Source organism: Melospiza melodia, chromosome 9 (assembly GCF_035770615.1).
Source record: "Melospiza melodia melodia isolate bMelMel2 chromosome 9, bMelMel2.pri, whole genome shotgun sequence".
In the NCBI taxonomy this organism is placed as follows: domain Eukaryota; kingdom Metazoa; phylum Chordata; class Aves; order Passeriformes; family Passerellidae; genus Melospiza; species Melospiza melodia.
Genome location: NC_086202.1, coordinates 407,922 through 435,545, shown reverse-complemented (window position 1 = coordinate 435,545; position 27,624 = coordinate 407,922). Strand labels below are relative to the sequence as shown.

The 27,624-nt window shown below is 45.2% G+C and overlaps 1 protein-coding gene across 3 annotated transcripts in view; it reads left to right on the top strand.

Moving 5' to 3' along the window:
• Positions 1 to 27,624, top strand: part of INPP5A (inositol polyphosphate-5-phosphatase A) — a 181,365-nt gene that overhangs the window by 97,401 nt on the left and 56,340 nt on the right. For all 3 annotated transcript variants that reach the window (XM_063162928.1, XM_063162929.1, XM_063162930.1), the window contains exons 7-9: positions 7,289 to 7,341; positions 11,151 to 11,270; positions 26,454 to 26,538. In XM_063162928.1, coding sequence (XP_063018998.1) covers positions 7,289 to 7,341; positions 11,151 to 11,270; positions 26,454 to 26,538 — 258 coding nt within the window. The remainder of the gene's footprint in view (positions 1 to 7,288; positions 7,342 to 11,150; positions 11,271 to 26,453; positions 26,539 to 27,624) is intronic.

The following is a 27,624-nucleotide window of genomic DNA, read 5'->3' as shown; positions in this document are numbered from 1 at the left end:
TGTGGCAGCGTGGCACTGTGGCAGCGTGGCACTGTGGCACTGTGGCAGTGTGGCACTGTGGCGGTGTGGCAGCGTGGCAGCGTGGCACTGTGGCACTGTGGCAGCGTGACAGCGTGACAGCATGGCACTGTGGCACTGTGGCAGTGTGGCACTGTGGCAGCGTGACAGCGTGACAGCGTGACAGCATGGCACTGTGGCACTGTGGCAGTGTGGCACTGTGGCTGTGTGGCAGCGTGGCAGCGTGGCACTGTGGCACTGTGGCAGGGCTGTCTCGGGAGCTCTGTGCTGCTGGGTTCTGCCAGCCCGGCCAGCACAGGGACACTGTGCCTGCTGCCAGGGACACCCGGCCCGGGCACACACTGGCACTGTGCCCCACGGCCGCCCTCACACCCCTCTGCCCTTGTTTCAGCAGAACTGCTGCACGTCTGGGATTGCTGCTCTTGCCAAAACCAGAAACACAAGCAGAACTGAGGGGTTTCTGCACTGCACCTGAAGGTGCAGACTCTCACTTCTTTGATATTTCCTTTAATGTTCTCAATTTTAATTTCTTAAGAGTATCTAGATGTTCTCCTCAAACCAAGTGAATAGATTTGTTGAACTGCTGTAACATTTGTGGATCAAACAGGCATGTCACTACTTCAATAAAAGGAAGAACTAAATAAACTCCTAAAATTAATTTAGAATTTGTAAATATACACACTTAGAGATATTTACACAGTGCTGTGTTTGGCAGAGCATTGCATAAATAGTTATGGGATTGATAGGATGAAGGCTGTTCTTTTTCTTGACTTGGATACTAAATTATTTATTTTTATACCTCAGTACTGGAAGGAAAAGTGCCTTTGACATAATTTTGCAAAGCATTCACTTCCTGTGAATGAGCATGTCAAGTAGTTTGAAGCCAAGTGTTGGATCCCTCTGAGGGAGCTGGAGCTGTTCCTCGGGGTTTGTGTTCCCCTCGGTGGCAGCGAGCTGTGGCAGTGCCTGGTGGTGCTGTGCCAGGGCTGAGTGCTGCCAGCTGCCTCACAGCCCCAGGACAGGCTGTGCCTTGCCCACCGACACCCGGGAGAACTATTTCCTCCTTTATTTACTTCACTGCTATTGCTTCATTGTGATGCTGGCAAAGCTGTAACTTGTGCAGCGTTGTTTATTGCCCCTCTTGCATCAACAATTCCTCACGGTCTCTTGGGGCTCTCCCACATGGCTCTGTGGGGCAGGAGTGCTGCTCAGGGATCAGGTGTTCCCCTTCATGAGCAGCTGCAGCTCCTGCTCAGTACACCCTCCTGTGCTGCTTTTGGGACGGGGCCGGGGACTGTGGGCACGGGAACCCGAGGGGCAGCTGGAGGCTGTGACACCTCACACTGCTCACAGTGCTCCCAGTGCCCGGAATAACACCCTCACACTGCCTTAAATAACACCCTCACACTGCTCACAGTGCTCCCAGTGCCCTGAATGACACCCTCACACTGCTCACACTGCCTTGAATAACACCCTCACACTGCTCACACTGCTCCCACTGCTCCCAGTGCCCTGAACAACACCCTCACACTGCTCCCACTGCCTAAAATAACACCCTCACACTGCTCACACTGCTCCCAGTGCCTTGAATAACACCCTCACACTGCTCACACTGCCTTAAATAACACCCTCACACTGCTCACACTGCTCCCAGTGCCCTGAATAACACCCTCACACTGCTCCCAGTGCCCTGAACAACACCCTCACACTGCTCCCACTGCCTAAAATAACACCCTCACACTGCTCACACTGCTCCCAGTGCCTTGAATAACACCCTCACACTGCTCACACTGCCTTAAATAACACCCTCACACTGCTCACACTGCTCCCAGTGCCTTAAATAACACCCTCACACTGCTCACACTGCCTTAAATAACACCTTCACACTGCTCCCAGTGCTCCCAGTGCCCTGAATGACACCCTCACACTGCTCACACTGCCTTAAATAACACCCTCACACTGCTCACACTGCTCCCAGTGCCTTAAATAACACTCTCACACTGCTCACACTGCCTTAAATAACACCCTCACACTGCTCACACTGCTCCCAGTGCCTTAAATAACACCCTCACACTGCTCCCAGTGCTCCCAGTGCCCTGAATAACACCCTCACGCTGCTCACACTGCTCACACTGCCTTGAATAACACCCTCACACTGCTCACAATGCCCTGAATAACACCCTCACACTGCTCACACTGCCTTGAATAACACCCTCACACTGCTCCCAGTGCCTTAAATAACACCCTCACACTGCTCACACTGCTCCCAGTGCCTTAAATAACACCCTCACACTGCTCCCAGTGCTCCCAGTGCCCTGAATAACACCCTCACGCTGCTCACACTGCTCACACTGCCTTGAATAACACCCTCACACTGCTCACAATGCCCTGAATAACACCCTCACACTGCTCACAGTGCCTTGAATAACACCCTCACACTGCTCACACTGCTCCCAGTGCCTTGAATAACACCCTCATGCTGCTCCCACTGCTCCCAGTGCCTTGAACAACTATTCTGAGCAGAACCCTCTGTGTTTTGGTTGTCAGGGATAGTGTTTGTTTACCTGGAGGAGGAGCAGACAGGAAAAGAGGCAATCTGCAAGGATACGCAATAAAGTTCTGAGCTAATCTCTGAAGCAGGTTGAAAGCTGAGTTCTGCTCCTGCCCCAGCAGAATCCCTGGCAATGCTGCTGCAGCCAGAGCCGTGGGGCAGGCTGGGGCCACGAGAGCTCGGCACAGAAGGAGAGCAAAGGCACACGGGCTCTGCAGCTCTGCAGCGGCCTGAGGAACAGCAGCGTCCTGCTGCAGCTCTGCACCCTGGCATGTGCCAGCCCAGGATATCTCCATGTCACCTGAAAAGTTAGAAAGTAATTGCAACGATTCTTAGACCATGCTGTTTTCCTTTGGAACTGGAGACAAGTGTCTCGAACACACAGACGCAGCAAGAGCAAAAATCAACAGGGAGATGGTTTTGGTTCTCAGATGCATGTTTCTATGTGTAAAGCTAAAATTAATTTGCTATCACGTTTTCTCGCTGGACAAATGTTAGTAATGGCAATTAAAAGGCCACAAAATAATGTGTATTTTGGAAATTTGGGTTTACCCAGCAGAAAGCACGAGCAGCATATTTACCCAAACGTTGCATTGACATGCTCTTGTGTGTTTTAGCCAGACCTTTCATATAACATCTGCAATTTTTTGTGTGAGAAATGGTTTAAGACTGATTTCTTTTATTGCAGCTGTTTAAGGATGATCTAAAAGTAATTACAGTGATTGAGGCATAATGCAATTCAAAATAATTACAGCCCACTGCATATAAAACTAACAAAACTTTCTGCTTTGATTTATGGGTCCTCTTGGCAAGGCATAAACCTCAAATGATGCCTCTGGGAGCAACACTCTAGATAATGTTAGGCCATTTTAAAAAAAGCAGATTTGTGTAGTCTATCAGGCCTGAGTAATTTTTTTTTTCTCATAGTGAGAAATTGGTTGTTATCATAGATCACAGATACTGCTCAAAGCTCTTATGAAAGATGAATTAATTTCACTAATGCTTTAATGCAAACCTTTCATGGAGGAGGCTGTATGGTGATAACCTTACTGCGGTCTCTCCTTTCTCAATTATGATTTATGTTGTCTTTTAGTAGATGAAACTGCCTGTATTCACAATCCATCTGCTGGCTAAAGGAATCCTATTAACAGAGGATCTGAGAAGAGACTTAATAATATAAGGTGAAAGATGTGATATCCCCTTTCTGGGACATGAAGTAGGATTTTTTTTCCTATTTTAAAATGTAGATCACTCTCTGAGAGCATAAGATGACCTATGTCATCTACACCTGGTTTTATGTGGGCTTACAGATGGTACAGCAGCTAGTGACTATTTGTTAAAGTAAAAATAAAGATTGTTGCTTTGAAATCTGCAATAAAAAGCAAATTTCCCTTTCCTCCTTCCCAAGCTATAACTCTTTTTTAATTCTGTTTCCAAAACTTTCTGCATTCCAAATACTTCATTTAGAAATACTAAAGCACACGCATGATCCAAAAGTACATGAGGTGTGTTGTTTAGCTGCAGTGTGTACCCAAGGCTGAGGATGACTCTCCATATCAGAGCTGTGGAGCTCCAGCTCCTGGGCTGCACTGGCAGGCCTGAAGCCTGCTAACTTCTGCGTTCCTAATGTTAAATAGACAGGTTATCGATAAGTGAATTATTTCCTGAAGTTAAAGGAATTAGGTGTGTTCAAGTTATGAGTAGCTAGAGGTGGTTTGCACAGTGAAACAAGTGTCACTTTACAGTACAGAGTGAAACAAGTGCTATTTTACAGTACAGAGCACAGTGTTCCTGCTTTGTTCAGCCTCCCTGTGTGACCTTTTCCACTGTGACCTTAACTCCTCCCTGGTCTCCTGGCCTCTCCTGGGCCAGGTGAAAGCCCCAAACCCTCGTGGCTCTGTGCACCAGTTGTTGCTTTTGGGCAGTGACTCAGTCTGGAGGGTTATGGAGCTGCTGACTTCAAGTAGTTGCTGAAGCAACTGATCTGAGGGAAGAAAGGCAGTGTTTTGAGGTAGGAACTGCATTCCAGGTGGTTTTCATGGCAAGTTGCCGTAGTACAGCTCAGTTTCGTGTCCAGTGAAACCCTGAGTGTGCCATGAGCAGGGGCACCTGGGCTCCTGAGTAAGGCTCTGAGGAGGAGGAGTTCTCACCAGGGCAGGGAAGCCTCGTCAGTGCTGGGTATTGCTCAGTGCCTTGGTGCTCTTGCTGCCACTATTTGGCTGATTCCTGTTTCAGGTTTCCCTCTGAGCCGTGGTGTTCCTTTAAGGAGCTGCAATTACACTGCAGTCATCATCACTTTAATATGTCTTTCCTTCATGCCCTGCTTTGTATGGTTGAATAAACCCTTTCTGGGTCACTATTTAATTTGATATGGTCCCCCTCAGTAAAATGATGGAGAAAAGATGAATTAAGGCTCTGTGCTGGTCATTATCAATCATGGTTTGTGTGCATTACTTATTGCTCCCAGTGCTTTTTGACATTAGCCCTCTCTAACCTCTCTCTCCATGTTAATGCTGCCTGGAGGTCCTTTCCCCCGATGTAGCAGGGGTTATTTATGTAGGTGGTGGTGCTGGGGGGTTTTAAAAGGTCAGCACAATCTCTTCAGGGACTCTATTCACAAAGGAAAAGCTGGCAGAATGTAACTACCAGTTTTCAAATTGTGATTTTAGAAGGTGTGTTTTTTTGGTGAGGATTTGTGCCGGTGAGGTGTCAGAGCTGCAGCCCGGGGCTGGCCCGGAGCTGTGGCAGGACACAGCAGAGAGGGAGGGACGGCTCAGAGCACGGCTGCCCCGGGGCTCTGCAGGAGCACCAAGGGAAAACCTGATTGATCTGGGTAAAGCTTCCACCATGAGGTTAAACAACAGGAGATGGGCCCAGGCGGGTTCTGGAATGGCCGTTCCTGGGGGTGCTCAAAACCCAGCTGGGTATGACTCTAAGCAAGATGATCTGGTTGGGCCTCTTCTGGTGTTGCATCTTTTGAAGAACTTTTGCTGTTTTGCCACAGAGGAAAATAGCAAATGAGAAATGGCAGCCTGATTGAAAACATTATCTTGGACCACATCATAGGCTTGGACTACTTGATTTTAAGTTCTGTGTAGTTGTTTTTAAGAAGGAAATGACAAAGTTCCCTTTTTTAATCAAGATTAAATTTGAGCCAATTTTGAATGCTTTTAGCATTCAATTTTTTTCATTGATTTCCTTCTCAATAAGTGTTGACATCTCTAGTTGTAACTGTGCCCCCATGAGCATCACAGAAGAGACCTAACTGTAGGGGGATACAATATAAGAAAATAAAGGTAGTATAGAAAGTCATCTTACCCTTAAGGAGTTGCAGCTGAGCCAATTATTAGAGACTGGGAGCAGGGCTGACTTCATCAGGCTGCACCTGTAGCCAGTGAGAAGAGTGTTATAAAGAGTGGGGTGGGTGGTTGAGGGCAGCTGGAGTCAGGTGGCTGCTGTGAGGACAAGGAAGGGTCGGTGCTAGAGGAGCTGCCTACGGGGCACATCAAGGCGGTGTGAAACTCCAGCAACGTGGAGCCTTTGCAATATAATAACAACGTTACTGGGTATGGTTGGTCTTGGCTGCAGTCACTGTGCTGGTGCCTGAGGAGAAGGGCAGGGAGATGGGTCCCTTTTCCCTGAGGGATGGTCAGAAGGTGCAGACTGGGTGGGACAGGGTTGGAGCAGCATTGTCTACTGGAAGGTGTCCCTGCCCACAGCAGGGAAGCTGGAACAGGGTGAGGGTCCCTTGCAACCCAAACAGTCTGTGATTCTGTAATTCATTTGAAGTCAGCCTGGTTTGGTTTGTGGAGGCCCTTCCCTATCTCAGTAGAGTTTAGGATTGAGACCTGTCTGTTTTTAGAGAGAATACATACACCTGGCCAGTGCCTCAGGAGAGGTTTGGGGGAGTGGTGCCTCTGACTGAGGATGCTCTGCTGGGACTGGCAATTTATTCACAATGAGTGCTCCCATTCTTTAGCTGCAAAATCATTGGCATCGTTATCTAGGCCTGTATGGTGCAATATTCATTCCCAGAGCAGATTAGCCCAGACACACATGTGTTGTTAGCAAGGAATAAATAGGATGCAGAATCATGTATTTTTATGGGAGGTTGTGGATTGTGGCAGTGGCTTGGAAGTGGTGCTGAACAACCTCTTCCTGTATGTGAGTGACATGCACGGGCCCGAACTGAATTGTGGCTTTCTCACCACTGGTGTGGCTGTGATGAATGGAATCTTTTAACGCCATTTAAATTCTTACCTTTTATAGAAATATTGGGTGGCTTGGCTCAGCGAGAGAAATAGCTTTCTAACAGATCTCATTCATTTTAATTTGATGTAAATCTCTGATGACATTTTACAGTTCAGGTAAAATTACAAAGAAAACATTTGTGCATAGGCAATAAGAATTTGCTGGTTTAAGCTAAGCATAAATATAGCTGGAAAGCTTTCCTATTTGGTTATCTTTCATTTGTAAACAACTGCCAGGGCTTTTATTAATTTTACATATAATTTTGTAACCGCTGCAGGATCAAAAATATAATTCCAGGATTTATAAAAGACAAAATATCTGTTTTAAAGGTACCTCAGTTTGTGTTCAGTGCTTCTTGGTTATAACGTATGGATGAACTCTGCTTCATTTTGTTCTTTGTGTCAGTACATTTCACTTTCACAGTATTCTTTACCTAAGGTGATTGGTTCTTATTCATTTATTTTTCAGTGCAAGTGGTCCAGAAAAGGATTCATTCGAACAAGGTGGTGTATTACTGATTGGTAAGTTGCATCTTGATGTTGTTTCTGATTACGTTTGTTAACAATAATTTCAAGCAGGTATTTTCATGTGTAGATTGGTCCGTTCACAGGGCAGGTAGGTTCCCCACCTGCTTTATTGTCTGTTGAGCACGGGGTGCTCAGTGAATTGTGATGGTGCATGGGCAGTTGTGGTGTTGGTGTGACCCCGTGCAGTCAGAGGGGCTCAGGGGCAGGGACAGCTCAGGGCATGGGCATCAGGCACAGTGTGGAGCTGACACTGTCCCCCTGCTGCTGCACTGTGGGGTCGGTGTGATCCCGTGCAGTCAGAGGGGCTCAGGGCACAGGGACAGGCACAGTGTGGAGCTGACACTGTCCCTGCTGCTGTCCCTGCTGCTGCACTGTGGGGTCGGTGTGACCCCGTGCAGTCAGAGGGGCTCAGGGCACAGGGCTCACAGAGTCAGGCACAGCATAGAGCTGACCCTGTCCCTGTTGCACTGTGGTGTTGGTGACCCCGTGCAGTCAGAGGGGCTCAGGGATCACAGAGTCAGGCACAGCATGGAGCTGACACTGTCCCCCTGCTGCTGCACCACTTCTGCTGCTGCTGGCGCTTGGCAGCATCTCCCCTGGGTCAGGCACCGCAGCCCTCACCTTGGGGCTTCTGCAAACAGAACATGTTCTATGGAAATCTGAAGAAGTCTTCTTCAAATTTCTCTAAGCCTGCCTGGAAATCTGGCCTTGCTTTTTTACCGTGTACTCACAGCTTTGGTCTTTGCTGCTTACTTATATTGTAGTCATGTATGTGTACACGAACATTCAACACTTTTCCCCTCCTCGTGTGGTTGTTTCACATCTTACAACTGAAAGCTTGATTTTGAAATCTCATGAATGTTCACATAGGTTGACTTCTGAGTACTGAACAGTGTTCTGGCTTTGTTGGCATAAGCACGTTTATTTAATTAGACAGCTTGTGAAAACAGAAAAGGCACCAGGTTTATTCCTTTTATCGGCTTCTGACCCAGAAATTGGGCAGGCAGTTGTGTGATACTGTAGCTTCATGTTAATTTTTCCAGATCTGTATGTGTGGGGTGTGATTCCAGCGCTAGATAATTGCAAAAGTGGGTGCTAACATCAGATGTTAATCTGGACTTTGCTCTTGCATCATGACTTCCCTAGGTTCTCTCTCTTCTGTTCTCTGGGATTTCCTCTCTGCTGAAAAAAACAACGTGAATTTATTTTTAGACCTTTCCAAGAAAAAAAAAAGGCTCTTCAGAGACAGATTTAAATGTAATGTTTTCTTGTGGGGGTATTAAAAAAAGACAGTCTGTGGCTGCAGGGGATGTTTGGGTGTGTTGGGCAGTGAGGATGAGGAACCTCACAGCTTCTCCTGGTCTGTAATGAGCTGAGCCATGGTGGTGGTTCTGTCTGGTGCAATTTGCAGTTTTGATCCACATGATCCAGCAAGGTCTCAGATGTTTCTAATGGGAAACTGAAGGGGTGAGTTACTATGTACAATTTCTGCAGAATGAAAGTGAAATACTATGGGAAATGCAGGTTATTACAAAATACACCTAAGGAAGTCTAATGTGACTTTTCAGGATGTGATGAGTGCTTGCACCCAGTCTCTGTGCATATGAACAAAGTTCTGCCCATAGTCGTGAAAACCATTTCCATAAATCGTGACTTTTGATCAATGCATTTCTACAGTCTAATAGGTCAATAAAAATAGAGCCCAGTTGTTAGTACTTCTGTGTGAGACCTTGAGGGGAATTATTCATTTTCCCTACTTAGGAACACATTGTTACAGATTGTATCTCATGCCAAAAACCAGAAAGTGACCTTAACAGACTTCAGAGAACTGTCCTTTTTCTTCCTTTCTGATCAGTGGTCTGCCCCAGTTGAGTTTCTCTGCGAATCCAGATTTTTCAAATCCATTATTCTTCATTACCTTACCTTTTAGTGTAGACAAAGAACTAAAGAATCCTGGGGCACTCATGAATTTTCACATTACGCAAAAATTAAAGAGAACTATATAATTCATGCACTTTCATTTTGTGGGGGTTTTTTAGTATCTTGACTATAAGGTGAAGGTGTTTGTTTCTACTCAAATAGTTCTCAGTGTTTTAGCAGGTGCAAGATAGTGCACTGGATGCATTACAGTCTTAAATATAGTTTACATATGTAGTTCATATTTGCTAGTGAAAATGGAGCAGAGAATGTGCTTACAGCATTTAGGCAAGGCACCAAGCTTGGGGATGTTTGCAAGGGTATCAGTGGTCAGAATCAGCAACCAGAATAATTTTGATATTCTCAAGGAAGTAGTATTGGAAGATGACAGGGAAATGCAGAGCGTTGCACTTTGAGAGGAGAAGTTAAAAGCACCAATACTATTTTTGGGAATAACTGACTCATTACCCCTGCTGTGGAAAAGGATCAAGGGAGAAGGAATCGAATATGGATCATTATTATCTTAGTGAGATGTGTTAATAGGTAGGTGCTGTGAAGGACACGAAGGGAGAAGGCACAGTAATTGTGTGAGTGCTGCCAAGGCTGTGATAGAGTGTTGTGTTTGGCTTTCAGTGCTGTGCTCTAGGTATGCTGGAAAGAGAACAGCAGAGTCAGGAAGGGTGGGTTTGGCTAGGGGTGAGAAACTTGGGCTGACCACAGCAAGGGAAACTGGTTGCTGTCAGCCCTGCAGAAGGGGCAGAAATCAGTTTAATTTGCAGGAAAATAGGTAATATGATGAAAATCTGAGTTTACGGACAAGAAAGTTGCAGGTGGAAGGTCCATCATCAGTAAACTTTAAGAGCAAGCATGTTTTAGACACTTGAGGGTGGGTTATAGACAGCTTTACGCATCGGGTGAGCTGGTGACTCGGGGCCCTCCCTGTCCTACAGGGATTCTTTCTGTTTGTCCTTCAGCCAGGCAGGACTGGATATCTCGAGCTGTCATGTTCTGTAGTTCTGTGATCATTGTCTCTTTATAAGGAGGCTATGAGTGGGACTGCTGTCCATCAGCGTGGGTTCAGTGACAGGTGTGCTGCTCGCTGGAGCCGGACGTTGTCCCCAGGATCTCTGGCAGCCCCGTGTGCTGTGTGTGCTGTGTCTGGCCGTGCTCTCGCTGTGCTCCCTGCCGCTGTGGCTGTGTCCGGGCCCGTTCCCAGCTCCCTGAGCACAGCCTGGCTTTCTGCTTGGTGTCAGTCTCAGCCGGGGCCTGTCCGTGTGCTGCTGGCAGCTCCGGGGCCTTTCTGGCCCCAGCAAATCTCTGTGGCCTCTCGGGCGTGCACTGAGAGCAGCAGCAGGTGCCCTTCCCAGCTGGATGTGCTGGCTGCTGCTGTCTCACGTTCTCTGCACAGGGACAGATGAGGAGCCACAGTGGTATGATCTAGTCCTTAATGACAGTAACCTTCTCCTCTCAGTAGCTTTTCATGTTGTTTACTGCAGAGCCACAGTTGTACTTGACACTTAGCTGCAGCTTTGAAACTGAAAATTGTTTGTTTACACATTTAATTTTGTTTTAAAAATATTTTAGTGAAAGAGTACTGCCTGATTTCTGGAATTGTAACTGGCAAATAGCTTTTCATTTTCATGTTATACATCCTTTATGCAAAAGATTTGATGGAGTCTTATCTGTGGATGAGCTGTAAGCTTGATGGCAGTCTGACAATTTTCTGATTATGATAGCTTAATCTGCACGGTTCTTGTGAGTAAATATTAAGGTAACATAAGAGTGAATACAGTAAGTGCTGTGTTGAATGCTTTGCTGATGCAACAAATGTTTTTTTTTTTCTTTTCTCCTGAATCATTTTATTTTTTTTCCTTTTTTTGTCATAGTGCCTTTGACTTGGTAAACATTCATCTTTTCCATGATGCTTCCAATTTAATTGCTTGGGAAACAAGCCCATCGGTTTACTCAGGAATACGGCATAAGGCTCTTGGCTATGTACTTGATAGGTATGTATTAGCCTTTCCTGGCCTCTTTCAATCTCTGTGTTCATGGGCAGCGAATGAAGGATGTTTCAAATGGCACACTCAGAAATGTGGAGGGTTTTATTCTGTCACCTGAAAGTGGTTACTGCTTGCCAGAGTTTTCTAGACAGTGCAGGTTACAGATCACTTTATGACACTTATTCTTTAAAGCCAAATAACTGATCTCAGAAACCACTCTGAAGTCACCAGAATTGCAGAGTAGGAACCACACTTATTTTCTAAATGTGTTAGGTAGACCAGCTTATTTTTAGACTATGTGAGCTCTTATAAAGTGCATTCAAGTGCATCTTCAGTTACAGAATGACAGAATAACTCCAGTTGGAAGGGACCTCTGGAAGTCCCGTACTCATCCCTCTGTTCAGAGCAGGGCGGATTTCAACAGCTTGTCCAGCTGAGCTTTGAGCAGCTCCAGCATGATGGTTTGTAGCTCTTCTGAGCCACACGTTGCTGTGTTCTACTGCCCTCACTGTGAAGGTTTCTGTCCCTATTATCCAGCCAGAATTTTCCTCAAAGTGGTTTGTGTCCATCACCTGGATCTTTTGGCATGCGCTGCTGGGCAAAGTCTGGCTTTTTTCTCTCTGTAACTACCAAACAGGTAAAGCCAGTAACAGAGTCCTCATGTAGACAACTCTGCTGCAACCTGAGCAAGCCCAGGTCTTTCAGCCTCTCCTTGCGAGTCCCTCCACACAGAGCTGGTGTGCTTTGATCTCCACAGCAGCTGGGTACAGCAGGCAGCGCTTGTGTACAGTCACTGCTGTGTTAGGAGCCCTGTGGGTTCTGCTGGTATTGCAGAGCTGGTTCATCTAATGAGTGACACAATACAGAGGAGTCCCCAAAAATACACAGAAATTTACAGCTACCCTCATTATAAAGCCAGGAAGAAGACAGCTTTCTCTTGAGTAAGAAAACAATGTTTCTGTGTGGGCATCAGTGTGTTGGCAGAGTAAACAGGTATTTCTACTAAGAGGTGCCAGCCAGCTTCATGTTTGCCTGAGAAACAGAGTTTTAACGTGTCCCTTCAGAGCAGCATGGCACACACTGCAATCCATGGCCTAATGGGGGGCTTAAAACAAACTGCTGAGCCTGGAAGGAGTACAGAACCAGAGCACTTTGTGTGCTGTTCCTGCCCCGAGCCCTGCTGCCCAGCAGCCGTGGCCATGAGCCTGTTCACCAGGACCCCAATGAGCATGGGGCACTGCTGCTGTTCCCTGGCCAGTGTCACCTGCTCAGTGTCACCTCTGTCCTTGCCCAGGGTGAGGAATGGGGGGCCCAGCCCAGGCAGGGTGCTGAGCCCCGTGCTGCTGCCCCATGCAGGCTTTGGGCTTTGGCTGAGGCCACGGGCCAGGGCCAGCCTGTGCCTGCCTCGTGGGCAGCCTCTGCTCCTCTGCTGCTGCCTGGCACAGCCCTAGGGCATCCCTGCCCACAAGCACCTGTCTGCTCTGCTCCTCTGCTGCTTGGCACAGCCCTGGGGCACCCCTGCCCACAGGCACCTGTGCCCTTCTGCCTCTCTCTGGCAGCAGCCTGGAAGTTACAGACACTCGTGAACAAAGCAGTTTATGTGCTGTAAAATATCTCGTTGCCATTTTTCCCTGTGTAGCTTTTCACTGAAAATGTTTGGAAATGTTGCAGTGGTGTGTAAATGCCTTTCCAGTAGTGTTCTTTCTCAGCTTTCCTTCCTCTCTGTGGGTTTTGTGTCCTGTAGGGCGGTAGGTGGGATAGTCGAGACTGCCTTTCCCCCAGCACGGGGCTAAGCAGGGATTTTTCCAAGCAGGAATTTACCATCACCTTTGGGATGACCCAGGGGTGAACAGGAAAAAGCCACCATTGCCTTTCTCTTGTATCACTTGCAAAACCTGCTCAAATCGCTTGAAAATGCTGGAGGCAATTGGAAGGTTTGCACAGACAGCATATATATCAAAGGTCCGTGGTTTACAGAACAGGGGCTCAGGAAGATTAGGATCTCGGTGCAGTCTGGGTGCACATTCTTGAGTTCTGTTGCATAGAGCAGTGTGGTTTTTTCTTTTCATTTTTCTTGGCTCCATTGCTATCTTTTCCTTTTCTAATGCTTTGCATGAAGGGAAACCTGTGCAAACCTTCTGCATTTTTTATTGCACACTTGTTTGCAGCATACAGTGTGCTTCATTAGCTGATTTTGGCTTTGGACCTCCCACGATGGCCTGGCAAGGGAAGGTAATGAGACTGTAGTATTAGTGTCAGCTGTGGGTCAGGGATGTCACGATGGTATATCATTAAAATGTGACACTGCCAAAAACTGCCCCGGCTCGCTGTCCTCAGCAAAGGAGCCCCTGGACTGGGGCTGCGCGGTGGCACAGCGAGCTGCGGGATGCATTGTTCATTCTGAGCGAGCAGCCAGCCGCAGATCCGGACCTCCGCAGCGCGGCCGGGGCCGGCGGGCACAAAGGGGGAGTTCTGCAGCCAGTGAATAATGGGAAGCCCCTTTCATCGGCAGGACTAACCTTTTGGCAGCCACCAGCACACTCTATTCTGATCCGCTGATTGGGGAGGACAATACACTGAAGCTTACTTTGAATGAATGCTGCCACCAACAGTGTCCCCATTCAGGGGCTTTGGGAACCATCTTTGGCCATTGTCCCCCAGCACTCCCTCAGACAGCAGGAAAAGGGAAAGTGAGAGCAGCTATAGGGGGAAAAGTACTTCTTTTCTTGGCTTTAATCTCTCTTTAAAGTTTCATAGATCTACATTTCCAGCTGAGCTACTGGAACTATGCAGTGTCAGATAAATACAGAAAGAGAGAGGTTTCAAGCTGAGCTTTCAAATCGCCTTATCTGCATGAACTAATAATGCAGATTTAGTGCTGTTAAAAACAGAGACTGATAAGTCTTTTCCTTTAAAGCCTTTAAACTGCTAAAGAGCATTTAACAGCGATGCAGTTCAAACCCAATGAACAATGCTGAGAAGGAAAACAGTTTATTGAGCTAAACCTTCACTGAATGAAACAGAAACACCTTCTCACAGTTGATTTAGGTCACTGTGGGAGTCAGTGAAAGCTCAGTTGTGTTCGTGCTGCATCTTCATAAACATGAGTTATGTACAGCCTTTTATCTGGGCAACAGCTACCATAGGAGTTGGGGATGCAAACCAGAAGAGGATTTGCAAATAAAGCTTAAATGGATCAGTTTAACTGTTCAGATTGCCAGCGAAGTTGCTATCTCTAAAATTATTTTAGCCACAAAGTTTTAACGCATAAGAAAAAAGCTGTGCAACGTGACAGCATTGGTGAGCGGGGGAGGTTCGGGAAAACCACGGAATGATACCAAGTTATGCTAAAAGTTTTCTCCTGGGGAAATGTGTTAGTAATCCTAATAGCACGTTTGAGGAGTACAGGGGTTTGTTCTTCTAGCTTTAATAAAGCTTCTGCTTTAATAAAGTTAATCCTGAAGTGATTTAACTTTAATAGCATTAAAATTAGTTAAATGGAAAGAACACTTTTAAAGGCAGCTCACTGGTATGTGCTGAGCCAGATTGTGTTTAATATTTGCCATTTTGCAAGAGAGAAGATGTGGTGTCAGATTGTTGCTTTAAAGACCAAGAGGATTGGAATCACGCTGTTGTTGAACAAATATTTGTTGTAACTTTACAAATACACATACAGTGTGTATGTAGAAAATTGAGGTGTGTAATGAGTCTCTGTCAGCACCAGTGTAAACCCAAACTGAGCCCCCAGAAGTCAGTTATGTTATTCCAGGTACGCACAGGTCTACAGTCAAAACTGAGTTTGCTTTAAAATGAGATAAGAACATCTGCTTTATATTTTGTGGAGGAAACAAAGTTCTTCAAAGCGCATTTTGGATAATTGCCATGTACAGTTAGCCCTATTTGCATGATACTTGGTTTTTTGTGTTTTCTGAAGTTGGAGTGTGTAATCTACACATGTGAGTAAGAGAGGAAAATAGTTTACATTTTGGTTTAATTTTTCATGCATCTGTTATAACTAATGCTTGTGCATATTTCATACTAATTAACCATATTGACATATTAGTTGTGTCCTGTAGCTACTTGATGGGGAAAAGTGTATGAATGCAATACCCAGGCTGGAGAATGAGGAAAAAGCTGCAGGATGGGGCCCTTCAAGAGTTTGGGAAGGACAGGACGTGAGGTGTTAGCCTGATCCCTGGCTCTTGGGATGTGCCAGCCATCTAAACTTCCTGAAATTATCTCAAGCATTGAGATCCATAAAATGAGCGTGGTTTTTTTTAAATGAAAGTGACAGTGCTCTTCTGTTTTCCTATTGAAATGTTCCCTGGCCTAGTTCAACAGAAACATTTTTACATTACAACTGTGAAATCTTAGCATAAAGCTTCCCTTTGTGCCCTTCATTATTTTCTCACAAATATAGTCCATTGTCACATAGCTGAAGTTAATTTGATCAACATTGGGACATTTAACTTTTATGTCCGGTCAAAGGAGCTGTTTCATGCTGATTTTGAGTATTGAAAAGAAATGATTGCCAGAAAAATAATGTTACTATTAACAATTCAGAGCAATTAGTTTCCCAGGGAGAGGCGATGTGATGCACCGGCTCCACACAACTATTCTTTGTCATTTTATGGATGCTCATCAGTCAACTGTCACCTCTTCTCAAAGACCCCTCCAATCTAAATGTTTCTCTTTGGGCTTTTCCCAGAACTAGCAGCTGAATGAGCAAAAGAAAAGCCACTTAGTTTCTAGGCAAAGGAAAACTTTGCTCTAAAGATCTGGGTCATTTGGGAAGAGCCTCAAAGCAGCTTGCTTTAGGAGGGCTTGGGATTTTTTTGGTTTGGTTTGGTTTTGTTTTTACTTTATTTGTTTTTTTGACGCAGTGATTTTAACATGAGCCTTCAAATGCATAGTGAAATTTCTGTGTATTCAGATAAAAGGCACTCTCAAGGCAAATAAACCTTCCAGCCAAACGTCTTCTAACAAAGGTTTAAACCCCTGGATCACATTCAAATCGACAGCTTTTCATTGAACACCCCAAGCTCAGCTCATTAATATTCAGTCATTCTCCCCCTTAGAGGAAGGTTAAGTGCTCTCAAAATTAGCGTGTTTGGATAATATGCTCTTTAAAGAGTAAATCCAGCAAAATTGTCTTGTTACTTTCAGCCTGTCAAATACAGCCAAAGTCACTTTTCCTTGCTCCTTGTTTTTCTGCTGGCTTGAGCTTTGGCGTCTTTGATGCAGTTGTCAAAAATTCAACCCATGTGTCCTCCCTCTCTGCTCAGACACATTGTGAATTTTGCTTAGATTGTATTTTTAGCAGCAAAATGTTTTTGTGCTGGTATGTATTGTAATGGAAAGCATACACTAGTATAATTTGAAAGGAACACAATAATTGCAGTTCCATATTAAGTGAATGATAATTTTTGGTCATCCTAATCACTAATTTTGTCCTTATTCTGTTGTTTTTCAGCATTAGGAGCTCTTTTTTTCTTCTTCTTTTCTTTTTGGCATTACAAACTGAACAGGTTATAATAAATTTTCAGTATTCATTATTCAAATGGTAAATATCTAATGTTTCTCTTGTGATAAATCTGTGTGAACAGTACCAGGTTTGGAAGCGAAGATCTAAAATCTGAAATCCAGAACTTTAGATACTTGCAGGTATCACAGAGAAAGGTGTCACTTAAGGAAAAAATGGAGTAGATGCACTAAGCCAGTTTTTGCTGTACCTGGCCAGTGTGAATGTTATTGTGGCTCTTTCAGAAGAAATGCTGCAGCTAAAGCTCTGGGGATTCCTGGAGGTGTTTTAGTCAGTTGTTTGCCCACACAGCCCCTGTCCAGCAGTGTGGGTGTGGGTCATGGCAGTTTTGTGGCACTCATCTTCCCTAAAGGCTTTACTCCTTTTTGCCTGTTTTCCATTAGCAGGATCCCCTGGGGCTGCCCTGTTGGCTGCTGAGTTTCTCTAGCAGAATGTAAGTGCTGTAAGCAGGGCAAGGTTGGGTTTACTGCAACAGTCCCTCTCCCAGGAGGGCCTGTGTAATTAAACATGTGATGCAAGAAAAGATAATGCCTCTTAAAAAAGAAATTACTGCAAGTAACTTGTTGCCTGCTTGATTTTGCTCAGAAAGTGGCTTTCTATGAGAATGTGCAGAGTGTCACATTCTCATTGGGTTATATTTCTCTCTTTTCTGTAATTTGTTCCTTAGAGAGCCTGGAGCTGGAAGAAGATAAGTCATTAGTGTCCAGCTAAAGGTGACACTGACATCAGCATCCATTGTGGTCTGCGCCTTTTCAAATCTCCTATCCTATGGCCATATCTTCTAGAATAACTGTGATTCAATTAAGGAGAATCTATATGGGCTGTTGATCCAATTTTTACTCATTTGCAGAGAAATGAAAATAAATCGCTCTTGTGATTTTATTTGCAATGCTGGCTGTGAGCTGATAAAATGGAGAATGGTTGAAGGAGCCCCATTCTGCTGCCATTGGAGCCTGTGGGCGCCGGGCCAAGCAGCCCCCTTGGGGATCGGCTCCCTCGGGCTGGGAGGGGGCTGCGGGCCCGGCCTGCGTGTCCCGTGCCCGGGCCAGGGTCGGCCATCCCCGCCCGGAGGGTGCTCGGGTGGCGGGGCAGCGGTTGCGGAGCTGGGCCGGAGCTGAGAGGCCGTGGCTGCCTGGGCAGGCCCTGCTCCGGCCCGCGTGGCTCCGTTGGCGCGGCTGCCTCAGCTGCTGAGGAGCTGCCTTATCTTCATTTCATCCATGCTGCGTTTAAGATGCAGCCAAGATGGGTCAGTTTTGCTCCAACAAGGAAATGGGTCCTGCTGCTGTTACATCCACTAGAATTTTCATTGTTCAAGCCTAATGTTGACAGCTCTTAACTTTCTTGATCACCGTGCTGTTTGGAAAATGGGTTGTTCCCTTCTCTTTAGCACTTCAAACGTTTCTGTCCTCACCCCCTTTTTGTTCCCTCTCTTAGCTCCTGGTGCTCCCCTGTAGTGTGATTTTCAAAGGGATAATGTAAAATTGGTTGCTCATGAGCTGTTCACAGCATCGAGCATTGTTTAATCCTTTGTTAGTGAATTCTCTCTGGGTCTGAGCCATTTGCATTGCCCTTTTCTAGAAGCACTTGGGTTTATTTTAAATTCACAGTTGCCCTGAGCCCAGCTGTTAGCCAGTCCCATGGTGGAGCCTGCAGGTCCCCATTTCTGGCAGCTCGCTGTGGATGCGGAGGCTCTGCTGCCCACACGGGAGATGGAGCTGGAAAAGATGCTTCTTGTAGGCCTGGCAAGACCCAAATCCGACACAATTCCTTGACCCCTGCACTGTTGTTCCTGTCAATGAGCTGTTTAGGGCAGACAGTGTCTTTAGTTCGAGTTGCTCTAAATATGTCACAAAAAATACTTTTATAAGCTTAACAATAATCAGTATCCTGTTGCCACATGTCCTGGTTATTTCTGTCTCGTTTGTGCTTTTGACACTAAGTGACTGCAGGACTTTGGCTTTGCTCCCCACATTTAAGCCCTGCAGAAGAAACAGCAAGAATTGGGATGTCTTGGGCTTCATGCAGAAAGATTGGGCAGTTACCTGCTGTCTGCTGAGCACCAAGTGTCACCAGCACTGAAGAGCTCAGAAACTATGGGAGGATGTTAATATTCCATGATAAAGCAAAGATCCAAAAAGACATCCCCTCTCTCTGGTTTCTTCTTGTTTTCTCTTGTATCAGCTGAAGAGCATGAAAATTTCTTTGCATGGTAATGCCAGTGTTGTAGTGCTGTGTTGTCCTGTAGCAGAATTGACAAGTCCTTACATCATTATCCAGGGCTGCTATTTCATTAGGCGAATGTCAGTGTCAGGTAAGATCATGGGTTTGTCAATATAATGAAAATACCAGTCAAGTGAGGAAAAAGTCACAATTTTCCAGCTCTAAAAATTGATTTTTATTGCTCTTCTTGTAATCCTTTCTTTGGATTAAGTATTTATTATTGATGTGGTCTTTCTTTTAATCTTAATAGCTGCTGACATTGTAATTAATTAAAAAATGCAACATTTTTGCCCAAATGGCACTATATTGAAATTAAAAGTGAACATCACATATTAGTTAAACAGCCCTGGCAAATGTCTTGAGTGCTAAGATGATTGCCTAAGCTTCTTGACAATTCCCTTCATCTTGCTGTATGGTGCTTGACCTTTTGAGATATTTTGGTGTTATTAATAGGTTTTAGCCATTTTATCAGAAAGAACAAGGCACAAAAATATTATAAACTTTATCTTTTTAATGACAGCACTACACCACCTTGGGCATGCCAATGAAGGCACTTCCGTTATGGCTTTTGAGGCACACTTAAACTATCAGTCAGCAGGTAACTTGTACTTGGAATTGATGGTTTTTGTTTTTTTTTTTATTTGCCCCCAAATGTGTATTTGAAATTGCAGAAGTGTGCAAGCTGAGCACTGTCAGAGCTGCAGAAGGGAGGTGGTGTACAGGAGAAGACAGGGTTCTCTTTCAAAGCTGTCTCTGAAACCTCTGCTGGGGAGGGGACGGATTCTCAAGGTGCAGGTGTTTAGGCTGATCTCTGATGAAAACTTAAAAAGAAAAAGCAATGCAGATAGGAAAAACAGAAATCTGAACGGTCTGGGTTGCTGTAAGCCAAAACCTCGTGTTTCCATCCTCTTGATCTTGAGTGCCTTGACGAGGCTGTGGCAGGAGACAGTGCTGTCGTTCCCTAACTTTCCAGCAGAAGTCAGTGCAGGAGCTGTCACTGCCTCTGGCACTACAGACCCGTGGAGAAGAAGGTGTTGTATGACCTTGTTATCCACAGGTCACCTGCCACCTTCCAGCCAGCCCTTGGCTTCTGCCAACACGATGGCCAAGGCACTTGTGGAAGCGTTCCGTGTTGGGGTGAGGTTCTGCCTGGGCAGGGAAGGTGAGTTGGTGATGCCTTTGGCACAGTCACCCTGCCACGGGCAGGGCTGGGGTCTGGTGCCTGTGCTGTGCCCAGCGAGTGCCCCCCCCGGGTGCCCTGAACGCTGCACACAGGGGAGAGAGCATTTCCAGAGCCCTCTGGGGACCCAGCCCTGCTTGCACCCAGGGGGAGAGAGCATTTCAGAGCCCTCTGGGGACCCAGCCCTGCTTGCACCCAGGGGAGAGCATTTCAGAGCCCTCTGGGGACCCAGCCCTGCTTGCACCCAGGGGGAGAGAGCATTTCAGAGCCCTCTGGGGACCCAGCCCAGCCCTGCTTGCACCCAGGGGAGAGAGCATTTCAGAGCCCTCTGGGGACCCAGCCCTGCTTGCACCCAGGGGAGAGAGCATTTCTCCATACAGAGCCTGCGGCTCCAAGCTCTGCGCAGGTCAGCAGTAAACTGAGTGAGCATTTGTCCTGAGGAATGATGGTCGCACCAGGAGTGAGCTGATCCTCTTGTCTCAGTGTGTTAGTTGTGATCTTCATATTCCTTCACTTAGGAGAGGACTTTTTATATAGGCAGTCATAAGCGAAGGTCCCTTCCAACCCAAACCATTCTGTGGTTCTCTGTCCTTTGTAACAGCTTTTGTGCCTGTAGCTCCCATGTGCAGATAATGCACAGAAATAAATTGATTGTGGAGAGATAGTATCTCACCCCAGAGGTTGTGTGAGAAAGATGGAATGGCTCATATTAGCTGGTATTTATCTTAAATACATTTAGTTATTAGAAAAATTTGCTCACCGAATAAAATATGGCTTGACCTTTGGATTGTTTCTTCCCAAGAAATGTGACAGTGTCCCTCCTTCTCCCCCATTCAGCCTGCTTGGCAGAGCTGCACCGTTTTTGTTTTGTTTTGTTATGTTATTGTTGTGTTTAAAAAAAACCAAAACCCTCGAGCCCCTCTTTTCAGCAGTGTCAAGTTAGGATGAATTGGCCAGGGAGGCATGTTTATAGACTGTGTGAAGAACTTTGTCTTTGTGTGGGAATGCTGGTGACACTGGTATGGCTTGCCTGAATGAACTGCGATGACGCGGCTAATAAGGTGTCCTGCTGAGCGCCGCCGCAGCCTTTCTCAGACCTCCCACCTAATGCCATTCAGCTCCAGCTCAGTGTAGCTAATTTTTCCCATTCCCTCAATTCTTTAGGCCTCCTTACAAACAGAAAAGTCAACTTTCACACCGAGGAGAAGATAAGTGCTTTAGGAAATAATCGTGTAAACAGAATGTTACCTTCTGACCTGATGCTGATACCTTGGTCTGGGACAAAACCCAGCTGGCTATTGCATTCGACATGGCTATTAAAGGAATAATGCTGCTGATCCTCCTTACAAAGTGCCCTGAGAAATGGTTTAGCCAAATCACAGTGCCTCTTGTCACACTGAATCATGTTCAGCTGCTCTCTTCCATGACCAGATTGCTGATATTTAACTGCTTCCTTGTCTTCTCCATTCTGTGAAGGGGATTCAGTATAGGAGAGGGAAAATATGAAAGCAAGGAGAAGCTGATTCTCTAATTTTCTGGCTGAATTTCAGTGCTTTGAAGTATGTATACAGTGTTCCATACAGCATTTATAAAAAGAGGTGCATTTAACCAAGTAACTTTATTTTTAGCTGCTACAAGGAGTACTTTAAAATATATTGCGAAAGGATTTCAGGGGTTCTAATAACACAGAATTGTTCACTTTAGGACTGCACTGAACCCTGCTGTGTGTAGCAACTGAAATTAATAAATAGGCCCAGATTTCAAGTAGTATTGAGAAGATGAATTGCTCTCTCTTCCTTGTTTTAGTCTTGGTAGGGATGTGACATTTCCTAAGTGGCTTTGAGAAAACTTTACCGTCACAGTGGGCATGGCTGGCACTGCCCCCGGGCCGAGAGGGAGCTGGGGGCACCCCAAGCAGCCCTGAGCAGGGGCTCCTGCCCTGGCATGGAGTGACCCCTCCCGAGCCCCGCTCCATCCCAGCCGCGCGGCTCGGGAGGGCAGAGGCTCCTCATGGTTCACCTGGTGCCCCAGGATAACAGATGGCTTTGTCACAGCACAGCGGGTCGGGGTCCGCCAGGCCACGGGCCCTGCTGAGGGAACGAGCTTTGCCCAAAGCCTGGCTGGCACAGCAGGGCATGGGTGTCTCTGTGCAACACAGGGGCTTCTTCCTGGGCCTGTAAAGCTCTTGCTGATACCCAGAGTGAGCCAAATTGCAGTTATTAGACCAAAATAAGAATTGCATGTATTTATTTTGCAGCAAGTAAATTGTAATTTAGTGTTAATTTGCAGTGACAGTCAAGTTTACTCCTTAAAAAAGTACAAATCATGTATTTAACTCATCAAAACATTTCAGCATGGGGATAATTTGGACTGTAAACTGCACTTGAAAGTAACAATTGCTTGAATGTTTCCTTCTCTTACTCCCCTGTCCTGGCTAAAACAGTCCCTGCTACTTCTCAAAATAAAACAAGATGTGAAGACAGACACTAACCCATTCAGTGCAGAAATCTTTCAGTTAGTGCCATCAATTAAAAATGTATAATGCATTTGAAACTGGCAAAATAATTCAAGAAATGTGTTCCAGGTATGAAGAGTCTGTTATCAAGGACTCTCTGTGCAGTTACAAATTCTGTGGTTTTGGAAGAGGTGAAACCATCTGTGGTGTTTATAGCTGTGTGCTCTAAAGTTTACCAGGGACAGCAGTAAGCCCAGATGGGAGCATGCTTTTTCCCAGTGCAGCTGATTTTTCCAGTTCGTTATATTGATTGATTTGCCAATTTGTTATATTGATTTCCAAAACGTGCAGAAGTAAAGATCTTTCTTTGTATGTTTTAAAATGTCGAAAAATTCTTTTCCAATGAGTGATTCCTTCTGGAGCAAGAGCAGAGGATGAGGAGGGTGAATGTGTTCTTCCACCCTTTTCAAAATGAAGATTTCTCTTTCTGGAATGGAAGGGCTGTCTGTCATCTGTTGGAAAAGGTTCCTGTTTCATTTGCATTTGAGTTTTGGATCCACTCTGAACCCCTGTCCCCTCCTGATGGCCTTGCACAGGTCACAAGAAGCAGCGTGGCCATTGAAGGCATTGATGACTTGTGTGTGCTGGCATGTAGAATTGTGCCCTCTGTACAGTCATGAATACCTGAGTCACCTGTTTTGTCATAAGCTATCTAAAGTTGTACAGGAATAGAGCCTTCAGGTGTGCTGAAACCCTTTGGGATGAGCTGGTAAAAGTTGTTAAAGGAAATGGCACTGGGTCCTCCCACTAAAACCATTGGATTTATACTGGTGACACGGGCTGGCTGCTTTCTTTTTATATGGTTCAGATTTATCACTTCATTGAGTGATTCATGGTGGCAGTTTTAAAGGACTATTTGATTCGTAGTTAAAGGAAGGATATTTTTTAGAAACAAAAAGCAAAGGAGAATGGCATAGATTTGGAAGCCTTCCCAGTTTTTCTGCAAGCACTCATTCTTTTTTTAAAAATTTGTCTTCTGAATTCTCAGTGGCCTGTACAGATGTTGATCTGTACATTTTTATGGCTTAGTACATGGAAACACGAGGAACAGAGGACTTTTGTTTAGCTCTCAGCCCAGTCCTAGCACCTTGCCTGTGTCCCTGGCCAGAGTGGCTGTGTTTGCAGTGTCCCAGTGCTGTCCCAGTGCCCTCAGTGACAGGCAGCTGTTCTGCGTGGTCCCCGGGGAGGGGACATTGCTGTGCTCCTCTTTATTGCCACCTCCTTTGCAGGCCTGAGGTCAGACTCTGAAACCACAGTCAGGAAAACTGGTTCTTGTGCCATTGACTCAGGGCTGTTTTAGGTACCAGGAGGCATTTCAGCACAAAGATATCAGAGTTCCAAACTGCTGAAAGAGGTCTAAGATTTGGGAACTCTTGAACTAACAGTAAGTTCCACTTATTAATAGTAAGTAATGGCAAGGACATTAGGTTGCATACATGTATTAAGTTGAGTCGCTTAAAGGAATTTTCATTGTTGGGCACCCCACATCACTTAGTAAGTACATAAATGTGTGCATCCTTTGCTGTGCCACCGTTGCGAATTTTCTTGTACACCTGAAGTAATTTCACCACCTGTGGAAAGAGATGTGTCAGAAGCCACTTGGAGCATCATTCTGAGGTAACATTTGGACTCTAACCTATCATGAGACACTCCTTCTAAAATGTCCGACAAGATAAGCTACTAGAGGAGAAACTGGACAAAAATTATCAGTTGTAAAGCTGACAATGATTTGTATACAAATCGCATTTTAATCAGGTAATATGCAGGACTACGAAATGGCTGAGTTTTCATTAATTGATCAGAAGAAGACTAATTTGCTGTTTCAGTCATCAGTTTGGACACATTTTCACAGACTATTTTTTTAATAGTCTATTTATTTGGAAAATCTGTCTTTGCATAATTCAATCACAGGCATGGTACTCATAATCCAAATTTGTTTCAAGAGGCCTTCAGTGGACCTTGATGTCATTCCTGCAATATCTGTCATTCCTCTGTCAGCAGTAAATGGCAGTGAGCAGAGCCAAAGCTGATCCTTGAATCAGGACAGTTGGCAAAGCAAAGTCTTGTTCTGATGTGTAAGTTGTTGATGTGATTTTGCAATGATAGTGTTAGCAAACTGTGGCAATGTAAATAGTTTAACTTTTAGCAAACTGTGGCAATGTAAATGGTTTAACTTTTAAGTTCTGATTTTCCTTCAATTTTCCATGAGGACACTAATCAAACTAATGTTTTGTGCAGGTCAGGAGTGACAGGTTTTTCTCAGGGCTTGCTGGAAGCTGACAGTGGGCAGTATTTATTAACAGTGCCTGCAATAATCTGTCAGCTAAATGGAGGATTGGAGATTTTCATAGCGGAAACAGATAAGTCTTTGCAAGAGATTTTCCTCAAATGATCAGTGTCTTAGGCCCAATGCACATAATTTTTTCCATAGAATAATATTCCTTATGTAATAGATTACTGTTGACGAAAACTGTGAGATGTTTTCAGAGGAGAAGCAGTATCTCATTGCAGATCCAATGTTACATCTTTCCTTATGGCTTTGAGAATGACTGGGTGTAGTGCATTAGAACTTGTGAAGCCATGTGAAACAATTGCCTCCTGAGCAGCCTGCTGGACAGTGCTTCACCTGCCCATGGGGGCCCTGCCAGGCTCACCTGGAGTTTCTGACAGTAATGCTTACCTGTGGGTGTATTCCCAGAACGTTCACAGGGCATTGCCTGCATTCCTTCCTCAGTTCTCTCACCTTGCACACCCAGGGGGGTTCTGTGTTCTGGGCATTTTGTCTGTATAAATTCTTGGTGGCTGTGGCAGTTGAGTTTTGGGTGTCTCATGCCTTCCTCAGCCACTGATAGGAGATGAATTGCATTGATTCCTGATTTGAAAATAAGTGTGACTTGGTGGATTACTAAATGCCAAGATCTCTAGAAGCTGTAAAATCGTGTATTGTTGAGAGTACCTTACAGCTGTTGCCAATGATAGATTAGCTAATAATATGACAGCTTTTAATAATATGAGATTTGGAAGATGAATAGTAATGCCATATCTCCCTGGGTAAGACTGAGCAAAGGCTTGAGGAAAAGTCAATCTTCACAGCTGGAGCAATTACTTGTTAGGTGTTCGCTACAGCCTCAGCAGAAATCTGCTGTGAACAACAGAGAGCTGCCTCGAGAGAGCTGTGGCTGCTCTGGGAACCTCAGGGATGCTCAGTCTGTCAGATGGGATGATTGATGTCCAGCCCAGCCCTGTCACTTCTTGTGTTGTTCACAAAGTACCCCAAAACACAGGTGACATTGCTTATATATCAGTAAGCTCAAACGTACTCTGAACTCGGTGCTAATTCAGCATTCCTAATTCTTACCTGCCCAGACCAAAGCCATATCCTTAAACTTTCCAAGGTGTGAAGGACCTCCATGATACCTTCAAGATTTCCATGGTCCCCAAATGCCACTTCTGCAAGATTTGCATGAACTGTTGCTTTCCCCAGCTTGCTCTGTCAGCCAGGCATGGGAAATTAGATGCACTGTTGTACAGGAGCTGGAGATAAAATTGCCTAAGCAAAGAAAATCAACTGAAAAATATGGTTAATATATTGGTCCAGTATAAACTGGTAGTTTTGATGGTTCCAATAATTATTTCTGAGACTGTGCTAAAGGATAACATGTGTGTCCTTGTATATTCTTGCGTGTTTGTAAAGCCAAATGACGGGTTTGTTCTGTTTTTATTTTTTTCCAGAATTATCGATCAGCGATTTGAGAAAGTTTCATATTTTGTCTTTGGAGATTTCAACTTCAGACTGGATGCCAAAGCAGTAGTAGAGGTAGGACTTCTCTTTTTCTTCTGTTGTAGACCCTACCAGGTTGGATTTATCTTTTTTTTTTTTTTCCTGTAGAAAACCTAAAGGTGACGTGACAAAGTAATGTTAATATTGACATCAGACTTGCCCAACACTGCTTCTAACAGGAACATCCAGCAAGTGACTAACATTGTGGTTGTGACTCTTGCCATCCCCTTATAGCTCGCAGTGAATCAGAATGATTGCCTGCAAACAGAGGAAGTGCACTACCTTCCTACTCTGAGGAAAAACAAGAGGCATTTCCTCAATGTCTGTGGTGGAACTCCACACCTTAAAAGTACAGGCAGTCATCAGTACAGACCTTTGTGCCTGTAGCATCTTGATGTGGAAGGGTGACTAGGAAATTTGCATAAAGTGAAAATAACTTACTCAACTTTTTTCATTATAAGCTGAGATAACCTTGACCTGAATGCTGAAGCTCCAGGTAAGGTGGTGTAAGAAATAATACCCAGATTGAAATGGGTATTTAATCTTATGATTTTCACACTTTAATTCTCTGAGGTACTGCAATGTCTTTTTGGTGTCCTTGAGGGTGGGCATGCGTCTTTTGAGCCAAAAGTTTTTATTTTGTAAATCTAACTGTGGGAAATGTCCTGTGTGCCAAAGGCTGGCATCCCTCCATTCAGGTGCAGTGCTGTTCTCCTTCCTTACATGATCAGTAGTCCATCCGTTGAAAAACTGGAGTTTGATGTTACAGCATTTCATATGGAGCTAATAACTTCTTCTTGGAATCCTTTCTGTAGTGCAGTCAGCCAGCCAAGAAGCTTAAAGCCTAGTTGAAATGAAAGTCAGGTCACCAGTTCAGAATATGCAGCTTCATACTGCATGTGCTATGGGTCACAAGCTGCTCTGCTGCCCTGTGGCTGCCATAGCTCTCGTCAGTGTTCAGAGATCACTCGTTGGTGCTCACTTCAGAGAACTGTTACGCGTTTCCTCTTCACTCGTGGTGTGGTGGTGTTAGGGAGGATGCTGCTGTGTGAGAACCCCTGTCAGTCACACTGCAGCAGAGTTACCCCTGCACTCAGTGCTGGTGAGGGTGCTCCAAGCTTT